The sequence below is a fragment of the Galeopterus variegatus genome, unplaced genomic scaffold (genome assembly GCF_000696425.1).
Source record: "Galeopterus variegatus unplaced genomic scaffold, G_variegatus-3.0.2 Scaffold802, whole genome shotgun sequence".
Classification (NCBI taxonomy): Eukaryota; Metazoa; Chordata; class Mammalia; order Dermoptera; family Cynocephalidae; genus Galeopterus; species Galeopterus variegatus.
The window spans coordinates 390501-407567 of record NW_007726913.1 but is presented as its reverse complement, the minus strand read 5'-3'; the positions used below and the strand labels follow the sequence as shown (position 1 = coordinate 407567).

Sequence of the window (17067 nt, the reverse complement as noted above, 5' to 3'; positions counted from 1 at the left end):
GAAAAGACACCAATGGAGAAAACTAGTGAACTATGAATAAAGTCTGTAGTTTAGTTAATAGTATGTTAAAAATGTTAATTCATTAGTTTTTACAAATGTATCCTGATGATGTCAAGGTATTAGCCTTAGGGGAAGTGGGATGAAGGGCATACAGGGACTCCTTACATTACCTTTGTAATTTCTCTGTACATTTAAAATTACTCCAAAATAAAAGGTTTATTTTTTTATAAATCTATCATCCTCAAAACCTACTTGAGGAGCAAAATCCATTGAAGAGTTTGTTGTTATACATTCCAAATTAGTATTTGGTTTTTATTCACAATTAGAAAAATTCAATCTTTCATGAAAGCATTGTCATTAATAATCTCACTATAAACACAGCTAGGAAATGGTACTTGTATCAATCTACTTGGGCTGACATAGCAGAAAACTACAGACTGAGAGGCTTAAACAACAGAAGTTAATTTTCTCACAGTTCTGGAGGCTGCAAGTCCAAGATCAAGGTGCTGTCAGAATTGGCTTCTGGTGAGGGCTCTCTTCCTGACTTGCAGATGGCCACCTTCTTGCTATGTCCTCACATGGCATTTTCTCTGTGCATGGAAAGAAAGAGATCTCTGGTATCTCTTCTTCCTCTTATAAGGATACAAGTCCTATCAAATTAAGACCCCACCCTTATCACTCCACTGAACCTTTATTCCCCCCTATAAGCCTGTCTCCAAATATAATCACATTGGGGGTTAGGCCTTCAACACGCAAATTTTTTTTTGGGGGGGGACACAATTCAGTCCATAACATCTACAAATTATTTCCCTCTCCTGTTTGCAGGTTTTGTCAGCTGACAATAGTTGATTTTACATTGCTGAAGACAATGCAAACACATTTTAAACTCACTGATAACCTTTGTTTTTGAAGCTATTTGTTAAAGTTGGGTTTGATATTGTATATTGTATGTCTTGAATATTTTCAGACAATTCCTTGCTAGGTTTATTATTCCTGAAATGACATATTCTAATATTAAACTCACTGATAACCTTTGTTTTTGAAGCTATTTGTTAAAGTTGGGTTTGATATTGTATATTGTATGACTTGAATATTTTCAGACAATTCCTTGCTAGGTTTATTATTCCTGAAATGACATATTCTAATAATCATATTAGAAAATCTTCTAATAGTATTAATTCCACCTTCTCATTACTTAGTACCATTTTTAACTTGGCTGTTTTTCTTGAAACGGATCCCTTAAAACCAAAACATGATTTTCTGTGTGCCAGATGTAATGATGTGAACAAATGTTTTCCTTTTCTTTAAGAGCCATCTTAAAATGGAAGGAACAGCCTGTTTGAAAATGGGAAGGCTTGATTAAGATCCAAACTCTCCTTTAGGTTTTCACGTCTCTCCTATGTCAAAGTTTACTAATATGGAGGAAAAGGAGCTAACATGTTCACTATTATTGCTTTAGGAACTCCTTCTGTTGCATAGGGAAAAGCAAATATGCCTATACTTTGTTAAACACAGTGACATTTTTAGTTTAACAGAAATCTAGGTCAGAATTCTGCAATCTTCAAAGTATTGCCTTTCATGAATAGCAAAATGAAAACTGGAATTTCTCAAAGCAACCCCTGAATCATTTTCATTAAATTGATAAACTCACAAATATATTGTACATGGGAAGCTTCCTAAAATGACACTACTGGTGTGAAAATATTATGGGAACCAATTTCAGATGATTTGTGATATTGATTAAAAGGTATTCTATCCTAGTGTTAGATAATGTGGCACGGGTCTGCAGGTTATTTTTAAAGGTAAAAGACAGTGGTTTCTGTGGAAGGAGTAAAATAGTACATGTGTTCTATTTGTGTATCTGTGCAGAAATAAGGGAAACATAAAGAGGTTTACTGTATGCAAAATAATGTTAATTGAGCAGAATTTTAATAAAACAAAAAACTTTTAAGTGGCTTTGATTTTAATGCTAAACACTTGTGTTTGCTTTCTCAGGCTAGATGGCCACATTAATGGATTCACCAGTGGTCTACACAACCAGTCCAGGAGCACCACTGCCTATTCTTATGAAGCCAGGAATAGTCTCAGGTACTGTGGTCAATTACAAAACAAATGACGAATCTGTTCTCCATTTCTTTGAAAACAAATCCTATACCCAACCTGACCCTTCCTTCGAAATGCAGAAATTTCTTTATCTGGGGTTATATGTAAACAGTCTTATACAAAAGTGTTGAGTTAGTAACTCAGTCATTGTGGTGACATCTGGACAAGGAAGTGTAAAATGTGATATTTTCCTGAAAAAGTCTACAATAAAAAAGCATGACTGTGACATTGGTATTGACATTTTTAGGCAAATCTAAAGGTTTCATTAAATCAGATGTTGTCATGATATTTAATTAAGGCTTATTTCTTGTTTGAGATTTATGGGGAAAGTTATGGTTTGGAAATATGAATGGAACATCAGGGAAATGCACTAAAACATATTGCACAAATATTCAAAATAATCTTCATGCTCTACAACAGATTTCTTGACTGACCAATCATAACACTCTGGAAGTAGGCCAAGACAGTGGAAGTTAAAATGGGAGGCATAAAGAAATTTTGCAGAAGTAGATTAATACCACTTTAATATTTATATTCCAACAATTATAGTTTAGAAGAAATATGCAAGCATTACTCTTTGCATTGAATTGGTTAATAGCCTTGTTTTTATTATCATAGCAAAAAAACTATAAACATGAAGTTTAAAGGGATGTGAGTGTGTTTGTGGTCTGTATTGCAGCTCCAATGTTGGAACCAGGCATTCAGGATCAAAGGATACTGTTGTGTACACAAGGACATATGTGGAGAATAGGTATTGGAAATTTATTTTAAATATTTTGCTATATTTATAATTTTGAAATGATCTATGTTTAACAAGAGATGCTATTATTTTAGGGTATGTGTTTTTCAAGTCGAAGACCATCTAAGAGTATATCAAGTTCTATGTCTATTATTATTTATATTTCCAATAGTAAGTAGTTGGTAAATAATCATAGTCATTGGATGGACTAAATAATATTGTAATATAACACTGCATAATAAGATTACCATTTGAAAGTTCTCACATAAATGTATATGACTATGGTTATAATAAGCTTTATAAAGTTACACAAATATTCCTATACTAATTTAGAGTCCTATCCTACCTAGAAATGGTTCTGTCTACTGTTGTCTACCTCCAATCTGAAATAAAGGGTATAACTTTGAGCAGATGTACTCTGGCCCAAATTACAGGGACTTGATGTCCCATGAAACCTGCTGCTTGGAGTGATGGATATTGAGGAAAATATCAACTAAGGTCGGGGATTCACAACTGATTTGGTTCTCAAGGAATATAAAAACAAGAGTTGGCCTAATTGAGGGATAATGGAATGGTGGGGAAAACAACTGCGGATATACATGACATGATTTAATCAAAGAGACCTAAGAGCAGAGTATCAAGGGAGGTCTTCTGTGAGAAGAGGTCTCCAAGAAATTCAATACATGTTAGGAGGTGAGCAAGACTCCAAAAATAGATTTCTCAAACCCAAGCATAGTTTACCTTATAAAATGCAACCTCAGGATTGATTTTTCTCCTTAATCCAGTTCTTACTCTATAGTGTGTTCAGGTCAGTGATTTCTGCTGTCTTTTAATCAAACTAAAAGATAAAATATTTCAGGATAAATTTTAAAATAGCAAGTAGATACTAAATTTGAAAGAAATTGGTAAATAGGTAAGTAGTTTCAAAGTAATGTCACAGTGAAGGATCAAACTAAAAGATAAAATATTTCAGGATAAATTTTAAAATAGCAAGTAGTTACTAAATTTGAAAGAAATTGGTAAATAGGTAAGTAGTTTCAAAGTAATGTCACAGTGAAGGCAAGACACCATATATTGGCAAATGGAATTAAAAATAGCATAGTCATTTATTCTATATTTATGTAATAATCTCTCTCAAACATTGTTACCCTTATGGAATATTACAACAATATATTTTGCTTTTTAAAATTATGTCTTATGGGAACAAAATGCCAAGCAACTATAATACTGATTTTTTAAGAAATGGTGATTTTTTTAGAATTAGGAATATTCTATTATACACTATACTTTTTTTTTCTTTCTTTTTCTTTTTTTTTTTTTTTTAAAGATGACTGGTAAGGGGATCTCAACCCTTGCCTTGGTGTTGTTAGCACCACGCTCAGCAAGTGAGCTAACCAGCCATCCCTATATAGGATCTGAACCCGTGGCCTTGGTGTTATCAGCACCTCACTCTCCCGAGTGAGCCACGGGCTGGCCCAACACTATACTTTAGAGTTTTTGATTTATTGAATAATTGACCAGAAAAATATTAAATTGATTCATGGAAGGGCCAAGACTAAAACATACTTTACTTGAGTTATTTAACTATGATGACTATAGCTTATTTTTGAATATACTTTAGTGTATATATGCGTATGTGTATCATGTACACATACAGCACAGTAATTCTCAACGTGTGGTCTCTGGGCCAGCATCATCAGCAACATCTGGGAACTTGTTAGAAATGCCTGTGAGTGGCAGGTGTGTGTATGGCTCACAAGCCCTGCTTGTGCTTTGTGTATTTCCTTTATCTATGTTAGACTACACGGACTGTGGGGTGAGGCCAAAGAATCTTACAGCTATTTTTTTTTAGGTAAATAAGTAAGGTGCAAGTATAAATTTCATGAAAAATGGTCATTTCTTTGCCTGCAAACACTTGTTCCTATACTCTTTACTCTCTATTTACTTTGGTAGATATGACAACTTGGAGGTGGCATGTGTGTCAATACTTCTACAGATTAAAATATTAAAGGTGTCAGTGCGTCATCCTGGCTTGTAACATTACACACACACAAATATAATAAAGCTGCGTGAGGGATGTGAGTGTGTTTCCTTACCTGTGTACAGGTATGGACATCAATACTAGGGAAAGCAGCCTGATTCTCACACGTCCATATATGTTTGCTTTTAGTAAATCACCAAAGGATGGATATCAGGAGAATATCTCTGGAAAATATATACAGACTGTTTATTCAACTTCAGATAGGTGAGTATGTCTGTATTTCCATACGTTAAAGTATATATGTATGTATACACAGGCATACATATATATATACGTATATGTACACATATATATTCTTGGTCATCCTTTGTCCTTTGTACTCGGAGATGGCTCTCTTGATGCTAATTGTTATAGATATTCATGAGCAGAACAAAGTACAGCTCACTAACAGGAACCTCTGCATCCAGGAATTTGCTTCTTGGCTTCCTGGCTATCGCAGCTCTCTGATTTTAATGCACATTATTCCAAAAGACCTTTCTGTGACTTACAGCTGGGTCCCAGGACAGTCCCTCTGCTGCTGGTGATTCCCAGGAGTCCCCATTACTGCCATGTTATTAGCATCTAGCTTCATTGCATCACCAGACTGTGCCCTCAGCCTTCCCTCCTTGTGGTTTTTTGAAGCTGTCTCGCCTGACACGGCTGCATGGATGTGCTGCTATGACCCACTCTGGACCCAAGCTCAGCTCCCAGGAGTGCGGTGATGATCAATATTGATTTAGTGCTGATGAACTGGCCTCATTCAAGGCTTTTGCTGTTCATGATCCTCTTTACCATTTAATTTTAAGTGGGGCACCTAGGTAGCATTCATGAGAGTGTGGCCTGCAGATTTCCAGTAGAGTAAATAAAAATAAATAATTAGCATTTTAACCTAACCACTGGAAACTAGCCATAATGCAAATGTCTGACATATTCCACTGATGGTGTTTATCTATAGCAGGAGCTGGAAATATGATTCATTGAGGGTAAGGACATATCTGACTTTTATGTGTAGCTTAAGATTCTAATTCAGTGCTTGGCACCTTACAATGACTCAGTCAACATTTTCTGAAAACATCAACCCATGTCCTCTTTGCTAAGGGAAATATGAATGGACCTGGCATCAAAATTATATCCCTTTTCTGACACTTTTGCAAGATGTTGTCCATTAGCAATACTCTGCTAAATGTCCTGCCTTTAAGTTACACCCCTCTGAGGAGTAAAGTCATCTAATATAAGCATTAGAACTATAAAAACTGTCTAGATAACCAAAAACAAAGAAACAAACAAAACAAAGCTAAGTTTTTCATAAAGTAATAAAGCTTTGGAAAGGTCTTTGACTAACTGTACAATCTTAATGAGGACAACGCCAACATCAGGCTTTCCCTGGGCTTGTTTTTTTTTTTAAACATTTACTTGGACATATTTGTGGGGTGCAGTGTGTTGTTTCAATACATGCATGTACTGCACAACGATTCACTTAGGGGTAGATAGCACGGTTTTGTACCCATTATTCTACCATTTCTTCCCCTGCCTACCCCACCCTTATATTTTTATTGTTAACTTGAGGAGGGAAAACATTCTTCATACAAGTATTGTTGTTAATATGAAGAATTTCAGTCCTGTTTCTAGAGTGGCTTTGAAATGTTTCTTAGTCATCAGTGCAAAAGTCAATTCTCCAAAGGCCAGTGAGTTGAGCAACTTTTGCTGTTGATTGTTGTGTGAACTGATTTCTCACTTTACAGGATAAAGACCAACTTCCTCTGCACATTCTCTGTGGTCCTCCAGACCCTGCTCCTACTGGATACTGATTGATGTCAATCACTTCACACACCCTCATTGAACAGCTCCTTTGCACAGCTTGTTCCTTCTGCTTGGAACTTCTCCATGATGCCCCCACCCCTCCCCCACCCCTCCCCGCACCATGCTGAGCCCATCTGGAGAGCTCCTTCGTCTTCACACATTAACCCATCTGGCATTTTTTTCTGACTAAGCCTTTCCTGACTTCACCCCAGGGGTTAGTTGCCATCCTAGCTTTGCTGTCCTGACTCTTTCCACCTACCTATGGTATCCTACCGTCATCAGATCACACATCTAGCTTCCGCAGTGGGAAAAGCTTCTCATCAGAGGAGATGATCCACTGCTCTGGATTCCCAGCTCCTATAGCTCATGCCTGTGGAATGTCATAGAGCACCTATTTTCTCCTCTTGAAGAGCTTACACTCTTAAATCGGATGTTTAAGTGTGTGCGTACATGTGTATGTATATATGGATAACCCACAGGAAAATGTTTGCCAGGTATCTATAAACGAGTAGCCATAGAGTGAACTGAAAGAAATAAATACTTGTTTATGTACATAAGAGCTAGGGGGAGGTTACTAGAATGACCGAAAGTATGAAACCAGGCCAGATTTACCTACTCCAATCTGTTTCTTCTCCCACCCTCTTCTCCCTCCTATTTTCCCTTCTTTCTGCTTCTACTGCTGGCCTTGATGATAAGATAGTGGTCCCTGGGCATAACGAGCTCATCTCAACACAGTGAACCCAATAGATCCCATGGGCTAGCCAAGGACGCTGGGACCACGCTGCCTCCATTTAAACCCTGGCTCTGCCACTCACTGGCGTCGTGACAGCAGCAAGTTATTTACCCTTTTGTGCCTTAGTTTCCTTTTCTATAAAATGATGATTATAATAGTACTAGCTTCTCAGGCATGTTGTTAAGAATAAATGAATTTATGTAAGTAAAGTGCATGGAAAAATACATTTGTATATTAAGCACTAGATAAGTATTGGCTGTTTTTATTTCACCACCTCATTATGTATTCTACTCTGGAAATTTCAGCCTGCATGTTAAAGCTCCAAAATTAAACTGTGCAAGGTCCTATATAAGATCCTAAGATCTTCCAAAAGGAAGGCTTTGGTGTGACCCAAGGTATTTTGGACTCTGCTGATCACATCTATAGTTCACTTTTGTTGAACGTTATTTTTCTAAAATAAATAATAAAATTTTTTTCCCCATCAAATTTGGTGGGGTTATATCTTTCTGGAGAGTATAAATTTTGTCATGACAGGTATCCCTGTATCCTGAGTGACACCAAGAGGAATATTTTGGTGACTCTAGACCCTAGAGTCCTGAGCACTGTAGATTCATCATTTGGGGGTTTATTGACACACTCTTGAATTGATTTTTATTTTGGCCCTATTAAATGTTTTGAGAGTTAAAACTGTGTATCAATCTTCAGCATAATTTTTCCACATATTATATAAAATTATATATGTAAATTAATAATTAAAAACCCTGTTCTAGCTTCAAGCGGTACTTATGACTTAATTCTTAACATCTTTGTCCTGCTCAGATGCACTTTGACTACTGATGAATTAATAACTTGAGAATTTCTATCATGTTAATTCTTTGACATCATTTTGAGGTAACTAGAAGAATCAATTCTATTACTAGAACAAGTAAACCTCAAACTTTCCTTGATTTTTGCGTAATTCCCTAAAGTATTATCAAAATTAATATATCATTTTCACATGCCTTTATAGGGAATACATCTGTCTTTTGTATGGTGGCAAATTTATTTTTAATTGCTTATGTCCCTATAGGTCTGTCATTGAAAGAGACATGTGCACTTACTGCCGAAAACCCTTGGGTGTAGAAACTAAAATGATTTTAGATGAATTACAAATTTGCTGCCATTCCACTTGCTTTAAGGTAAGAGTGTGTTTATTTCACTTAACTAAATATGAAATTACATGATGAATGGAATAAAAATACTTATTTAATGAAATGCATGGGATGAAGGTAAAGTTTTTAGAAACACTATCATCCACATTAATAATGCAGTACTTAAATATTTCTCAGAGTTCTGCGCCAAACCTCAAAGGTTTGTAATTACCATCTTGGCTTTAGGCTTAGAATTGATTACTGATACATTTATTCACTCCTACCCTAGAGATTTAAATCTGTGAAAAAGATAAACACTTGTTCTCTTAATAAAAGTTTTTGCAACATTTTAATAAATCATGCATTACATAAAATATATAATAAAGCAAAAAAGGAAAATAGATTGTTGAGAAGAAAGCTAGCTTCATCAAATTAGGACTGATGGGTTTAATGATAGTTGAAACTCAGTTTACTTTTGAGAGCATGATTAATTGTAATTACTTGTGGTTTAATAAATAATAATAAAGCTTTCACTAGTAGAATGCTTCACAGTTTGTGCTTTTATAGGCTATTTTTTTTTTTTTCATTCTTGCATGAGCACTAAACTAAGAATCTGAAGACATGAGTTCTAGTTCCGTCTCTTCCAGTAACTGTGTCTGTGTGACTTTGGAAAGCCACCTAACTTACCTTAGCCTCATTTTCCTTACCTATAAAATGAGATAGTCAACTAGACTAGTGGTTCTAAACCTTATACATAATAAGCATCTGGGGAGATTAGGAAAATAAAGAATGCTTGGGACCAGCCCCAATTATATCAGACATCTCAGAGATGATTGCTGGGCATGGATAGTTTTGGAAGCTCCTTAGATAGATCTAATGTGCAGGCAGTTTGAGAACCATTTGCCTAAATCTATGGATCCTTTCTAGTGCTGATATTCTATGGTTGATGCAAATAATCTAATCCTGTCAAATAGATGCAGTACTTTGTTACTTGATTGCTTCTCTTACAGTGACATATACCAATTAGAAATATGGTGCCTCATTTTGAGAAAAAAGAAATCCAATTGTAGGACATAATATGTAGAATTCTATATAAAAATATAATCTGAAGATTGCATAATTATTTATGAGACTATGAAGTTACATTCTTTTCATTATGAAATATATTCAGTTAAACAAAAGCTAGTCTACAGCTCTTTATTTAAAATTACTATGAAGAAAATTTTCTAAAACAAGAAAATTCTCTTCCTGATTATCACTTTTGGTAAATAGAAATAATTTTCACTTATTGTACTTTAGATGATTTATTTCCATTTTCAATGTAATTTCAATAAAATATGACTAACAGAATAAAAACATCCTCATGCTCCTAGAAAAAGACATTGTTCTATAGCCATGGTAATAAAGAACCACCCGACCTGGCTTAAACATGTCCAATTGATCAATGACAATTTACTTCAGTAAACTTCCTTCTGAAAGCCAACCAACCAATCAGAAACAGCCTCATGCTTGGAAGTCGGCCAATCAGCAGTGGACAGGTCTAATGCTTGCCTTCCTGCCTCTGTAACAAACTTTCCCCCTAAACCTCTAAGATCAGCGCTTGTTTCGCTCAGTGAAGTTATGCCTGGACAGCATAGCTCTCCCTTACGTAAGCAAACAATAAATGCAGCTTTGTGTTTTTGTTTGAGATATTGAGTGGTGACCTTGATCTTGGCATACCCAATTTTTGGAAACTTGTATCTACTCCATTGTAAGTTAAGTAAAAAACTTTAGTGGTAGATATGCCCTGAAATGTACCTCCATGGTAGAGAGATGATGTACCAATTTATTTTAAAAGTTCAGCACACGTATTATAGGCAAGTCCGCTCTCAATTTCCCTGTAGTTTCTCTTGAGGCTCTATCTTATTGTTGCTATGGAGGATAGTCTTGAGTGAATTGAAAGGGCTTTTCTATCCCTGTTCCTCTAAGAATCTAGACTTCATCTATAATGTAAACTTTATATATTGTTTATTTCTTCTTTAGTGTGAAATATGCAAACGGCCTTTGGAAAATCTACAAGCAGGTGATAGTATTTGGATTTATAAACAGACAATACATTGTGAACCTTGCTACTCTAAAGTTATGGGTAAGTGTTACTCTCTGTAAGAAACAATAACTTTTGCTGACATGACTGAGCATTTAGTATTATTGAAAATGATGTATTCCAATAAAGTAAAAATATCTTATGAATTATATTTAACTAAGAATTCAGCTGCAGATAGTTACACTATGGTAGTATTTTGTTTAATGGTATAAAATCACCCAACATTTATACTGTCTTCTGATATCAAACCAGACAAAGATACAACTAAGCAAAGAGGTCATTTATTTTAGAAAATTCTCCATTTCTATCCAAAAGTGATAGTTTGTTTTCCAAACAAAAATAGATCTTCTCTGCTCAAATAATTGTTTAAACTGAAGTCCATTTTTGTGAATGACCTTTTACACTTGCACTTCAACATATTTTTTTTTTACCTAATTTGGTTATAACATTAAATGCCTTTTAATGTTACTTTTAATGGAAAATTTAGAGTTAATGCTATATAATTCTATATTAAATATAGCATCTAAGTATTTTTTTTAGCAATTTAATGACCAATGTTATTATAATTTGGACTCTTAATTAACATAAATAATGTGAGAAGTAAACATTAAGGACCTGTATTAACATTTTCTACGAATTAAGCATGAAAGGCTTATAAGCTGATTTAAAAGATGTGCAAAGTGCACGATATATTAGCAAAATAAAAGTCCTGTGAAACTTGATTGGTTTTTAAAAAGCCAGTATCCACATTTTGTTTTTATATTGAGTAGTAAGTAGATAGAATAAACAAAATGATATTGAGGGGCTGGTCAACAGCACTACATGAAAGGCATTTTTTCCCTGATGTTTGTGTAGTGAATGAAAGAGGAACATTTGGGATTCCTATAGGGATCCAAAGTATGAAATTTAATGACAAATGTGAGATATTCATGAGGTACTAGGAGGCTACATCTAGAAAATGCTCTGAAGAATATTCAGAAACCCACGTTCCATCAGGCTGCAGAATCAATAACAAGAACAAACCTAATGATATTCATACTTTGCCTTCTATTTTCTGCGTCTTCCAGACTGTTTTCATATTCACTTTTCTTTCTAAGTTAGCAGTCTTATCATGATCCAATTTTATATCATGGGTCTTGATGTGCATGTTGGTAGCTCTAAAACTTCCAGTCTCCTAGAAGTCTATGATGCGGCTTAAGGGTGTGGTTAACAAAAGACTCAGAAGTTTTGTGTGTCCTTCCCTGCCTGTGTAGGCTTGCATTTTTTATAGTACATGATAGTTGTCAAGATATAGCTCTCAGGCATCTCATAAACATGTGCGCCAGGCATCTGGTACTTTATATATATGGCATGATTAAAAGCCACAGTGATGAATTCAGGAGTAGAAGGAAAAGTGGAATGCTCAATCCACCACTACCCCCTGGATGAATGATTGTTTTTTAATTTTAGCTATGGGTTGAATTTAGCTATGTACTGAAGTGTATATCTAACTGTTATTTTCTTTAAATCTTTCAGCAAAGTGGATTCAATAATTCTGGCACATGAAAATCAAGAGGAAAAGCATTCATTAAGGAATTAACAGTTTTATTTTAAGAATATGTAACCTAGAAAAGCTTTTACACTGAAGACCGACTCTCATAAAGTTAACAATTCTGCTATTGCATAAATAATATAATTGCCTTCGGTAAGGTCATACACATGAAAAGAACCATCTGGTATCTGGCTAGATTTAGTGATAAAAAATTCAAGTGGTTTTAGTTACCGATGTCAAAAGAATGACACTTCTGATGACAGTGAGCATTGTCAGCCTTGGCCAGGTCCAGCTCTGCTCCGTATTTTGTCTGTGCCTCATGGTTTCCATTAATACCAAGTTTATTATTTTGTCACCTTTATTTCCCAAAGACTTTGGATTGACAGACATTACTGACATCCTGACAAATTCTAAGAAGCAAATATACTTCCTTCATCTGCGAAAGAAATACTGATAAAATTTTTTATAAAGTTTGGTAAAAAGATGTTAACATAAAAATTGTATGGACCTCAGAAAATCAGTTAAACTTTCCAGATCTCTGTGCCATTATCTGTAACATGAGGTACCCTGGACAAAATGATTTCTAAGGTACCTTTTAACTCCCCAAATTTGCTGACTCTAAAGCAAGTTTTAGTTTGCTCTTTAGAAACATATCTGTACATGTATTTGTTAAGCATATTGAACTAGAAAAGATGTATAAACAATTTAACCTTAATGCCATCCTTCTGTTTATCACAGACATAGTTTTTAGAGACTGTGTTTTAAAACCAGAAAGAAACACATTTGTTGGTAATAGGTAAAATAATATGACATGTATAGTTTACATATTATAATTTGTCAAATTTTCTTTGCATGCATTTCAAAAATCTGGGTATACGAATAATCTATGAGAAGTAATGGTTATGGATTACAATAGACATGTTCTTTAGCTTTTTCAATGTATTCATATTACATAGCACTTTATATTCACAGAAGGCTTATAAAAATAAAATGAGCCATTGGTTACACAGAGTCTTTTTGTGGAGTGTCTATAAATATCATTCATTAACATTGATTTTGCATAGCTTTTATTCTAAAAGAGATTTTTCTTTTTCTTTTTTTTCCTTTTTGTCTTTTTTCGTGTCTGGCAACGGATCGCAACCCTCAGTGTTGCGCCCACACTTTGCTCAGCCAGGGAGCAGGAACCGGTCTGTATGTGGGATCCGAACCCTCGGCGGGATCGCGCCGCCACGCTCTCAAGCGGCACACTGTGGCAGTGCGCCACCGGGCCGGCCCTAAAAGAGATTTTTCTTTTTCTTTTTTTTCCTTTTTGTCTTTTTTCGTGTCTGGCAACGGATCGCAACCCTCAGTGTTGCGCCCACACTTTGCTCAGCCAGGGAGCAGGAACCGGTCTGTATGTGGGATCCGAACCCTCGGCGGGATCGCGCCGCCACGCTCTCAAGCGGCACACTGTGGCAGTGCGCCACCGGGCCGGCCCTAAAAGAGATTTTTCTGAAGGAAATGAAAATTCTATAATCATGGGAAGAATCAGTATTATTACTAACGTTGAAAACTTGAACTTCTAAACTATTTAATGAACACACAGCAACTGTTCCTTGAAGGGAGGTGTATGGAACATTGAGGTGGGGATGGAATTCTAAGAAAGTTTTAAGGCAGTTTCAAAAAGCTGACATAAACTAGGGAGATTAAAGGATGATCGTGTATTTTTCAAGTGTTGATAAATTCAAAGAATTATTCTCCTGTATAATAATTGTACACATCTGTTCCTCTTTGAGACTGGTCCATAAAGTGTTAAATACAAAATGCTTATCAAAATATAGCAACGTATAATCATTGTTCTATGGAGAGAGAGCCAGAAAAAACAATTAATAATAATTTGATATTCATTAATTCATGCTTGATGCAAAGTGGTGGTAATTGAGCCATATGTTTTATTGTTCTTTTATTATATGCTATCAGAGTGGATCAAAAGAAATAATTTTCTTAGAGTTGAAATTCACTGCAGAAAAGGATGGATGGAATGGTATCCCTCCCTTTTATATAAAGTGTATTAACATCTCAATGCTTTTGTAGTAATTAAAAATCATCTGAATATCATTTTAAAAGTATAAAAACCTAAAAGGAACACATTTCTCACTTTTCTATAGCTGTTTAATGGGCCCTTTCTTCTACAACAATGTATTAAATCAAACCAAAAACTGTTGTAAAAATGGAATAAATATAGAGTAGAGGGAGAGAGCAGGGCTTCTGATTCATTAAGACCACTTCATTGTGTCTGGGGTTTATTCTCAGTATAGGAATGACAGATTCCCAAAACAATTTGGAAGATTTCATTTTTTTTTGTAGCCAATTAATTATATTATGATTGGCATGCTTTTTCTGGACACAACTGTCTAAATCTAGGAATGCTGGGTCCTGAATTCTATTACTAATTAAAAGATGTCTCCAAAACAGAATTAATAACTCCATCATGACAATAGCCTTCTAAGAAAGCAAAAGAAAAGACATGTAATAATCTCAGAAATACTTTGTTATAATAGTTCATTCTCTCTTTTAATAAGGCCAAGAGAGAAGAATTTATTCAAGAAGAAATTTGTACATCCTTACTTGTTTGATTGCAATCAGTGAACTATTTGGTAGTGATGTCCAGCTATCACTGTCATGCACTCTCTGACTTGTTTACTATGATAGGAAATCGGGAGCGTTTGGAACATTTTACTGCTCAGCTTGATTCAGGGCTCTACCAAAACAAGTGACTGTTTTGTCTATACCATGGCAAACTAACACTGGTATTGATTTTTTTCTTTGTACTACTGAATTTGCTGGTTATTTTGATGCAGTGAACATAAATTGCTTTTAGAATTCCACCTATTCTATAGTACTCAACAGTTCCCAGAGGCATCCATAAATGTCTGTATTAACTTGGGCAGGGCACTTTCCCTCCTGGGCCCATTCCCTCCTGTTCAAAATGTGGGGTTTAGAATACTGGCTCTCTAATGTACCTACCAGCTCCAACATCACAAGGACCTATGGATCTATTCCTGCTGCTCACCCTATTCTTAGATGATTTCTTTTGTAGGTGCCTAAGGGTTGTTGAATGTTTTGTATGTACTTTAAAGTCAATTGCAAGTTGACTTTATCACAAAAGTTGAGCACCATCCTTATTTACTAGATTTTGTTTTGCCATTTGAGAAGTGTGGCTTCTGATATATATTTCTAAAATATTCAAATGCATGAGTTGGGTAGTGATTTCAATTTTTTCACTGTAAGAGAGGAAACTGAGGTCATCATTGTCTTATAAATGTCCTCTGGGAAGGATGTTTTAACTTCATTGTCCCTGCATTCTCTTTATTCTTCTCATTAACACATTTAAATGCCCAATTATTCTAGGATCCATAGAAAAAAAAGGCATGGTTTATAATCTACCATCATTCATTCATTCATTCATTCATTCTGTTATTCAATACTTGGAAAATTTTTTGAGAACTTGCTATGTGATCCAGACCCTAGTGATGACCAAAACAGCTAAGGTTCCTGGCCTCATGCAACTTATGTTCTAAAGGGGGTAGGGGATGGAAGTGTGGAGAAGCAGTTTAAAAGACAGAAAACAAACACAATAATTCTGAAATTGGTAAAACCAATGAAAGAAATGAAACACAGTGACTAGGTGAAGGAGTAGTTTTAAAAATAATGTGGTCAGGTGAGGAGGTGCTATTTCAAATAAGATCTGAATGATACTAAGGAATCAACCTGGAGAAAAGCCTTCCAGGGGGAGATGTATTAGAATTGGCTGAAATCAGATCACTTTCTAGGCTAAAGTTAGCTTTGCTTTTGAAAAACATAATTAGATAGAGTTTAAAGATGCCAGGAGACAGAGATCAGTCAAAAGACTTTTAAGTTTCCTCTATTCCCCATACAAGACAATATCCAGATATTACTCAGACTGCTTTCAACTCCCTGCCAATGGGTGGGTACGCCAAATGGTTGCTTAGTCTTGGGCCCGAGGCTGAAGTCCCTCACTTGGGCAAAGGAGACCACTGGCATGCTCAGGTGACTGTTTCAAAGGTGGGACAGGTGAGATCTGAACCTCATTTAAGGCACTAAGGATCAGATCCCTTTCTGTTTTTCAAACAGAAACATTAAACAGCAAGGCATTATCATTTCTGATTAGGAAAGAATTCTCACAGGAATTTCATAAACATTACATGTTTTCTTCCCTTGTTGCAATATGAATAATGTATCTGGTGGAAAGGAACATTCAGATCTTGGTATAACTTTCTTAATTTACAATTTGTTAATTTTGTCTTCTTTCCCAAGAGAAAAGAAAAGCCCATGAGTGTCAGGAGCCCTACAAGCCCACAAAGGCAAATTGGATTGAAAGTCTCCTACAAGAAAGTGGTTAGGCCCTAAGGCCAGTGTGACTTTGGTATGATTTAGAAATAGAAAGACTTCCAGGAGCCTGGAATTAGTGAATGTGAAGAGATGAGGTTGAAGAAGTAGGCAGAAGATAGATCATGGTAATTTCATAATGGATTATTAAAAATATATGTCATTGAATGTTGACATTTAGTAGAATTCATTTATCCTTTTTAGATTTGTACAAGTCATTAAAATATTGTTGAACATTATTAACTACTACAGATTTTATGAACAGGTTACAATTATACTGTGACAAATATAGTCAACAGATATCTGACAAAGGCCCAAATTCATTTCAATGGAGGAGGAAGAATAGTCTTTTCAAGAAATAGTGTTCATGGTGGAACAATTGGATGCCTGGATGAAAAAAAAAAATCCCCAAAAACCTGGACACAGAACTTATACATCTCACAAAGATTCAAAGATTGACTCAAAATGGATCATAGACATTAAATGTGAAAAATGCAAAAACTGTAAAACTTCTAGAAGAAAACAAGAGAAAATCAAAA

At 35.3% G+C, this 17067-nt stretch overlaps 1 protein-coding gene across 1 annotated transcript in view; it reads left to right on the top strand.

Moving 5' to 3' along the window:
- The window catches only part of SCEL (sciellin), a 113533-nt gene extending 101727 nt beyond the window's left edge, over window positions 1-11806 (top strand). Inside the window, exons 27-31 of the mRNA XM_008572528.1 lie at window positions 2783-2854; window positions 5013-5087; window positions 8465-8573; window positions 10548-10650; window positions 11706-11806. Of these exons, the coding sequence (XP_008570750.1) occupies window positions 2783-2854; window positions 5013-5087; window positions 8465-8573; window positions 10548-10650; window positions 11706-11806 (460 nt within the window). The remainder of the gene's footprint in view (window positions 1-2782; window positions 2855-5012; window positions 5088-8464; window positions 8574-10547; window positions 10651-11705) is intronic.
- Window positions 11807-17067: the final 5261 nt, after the last annotated feature.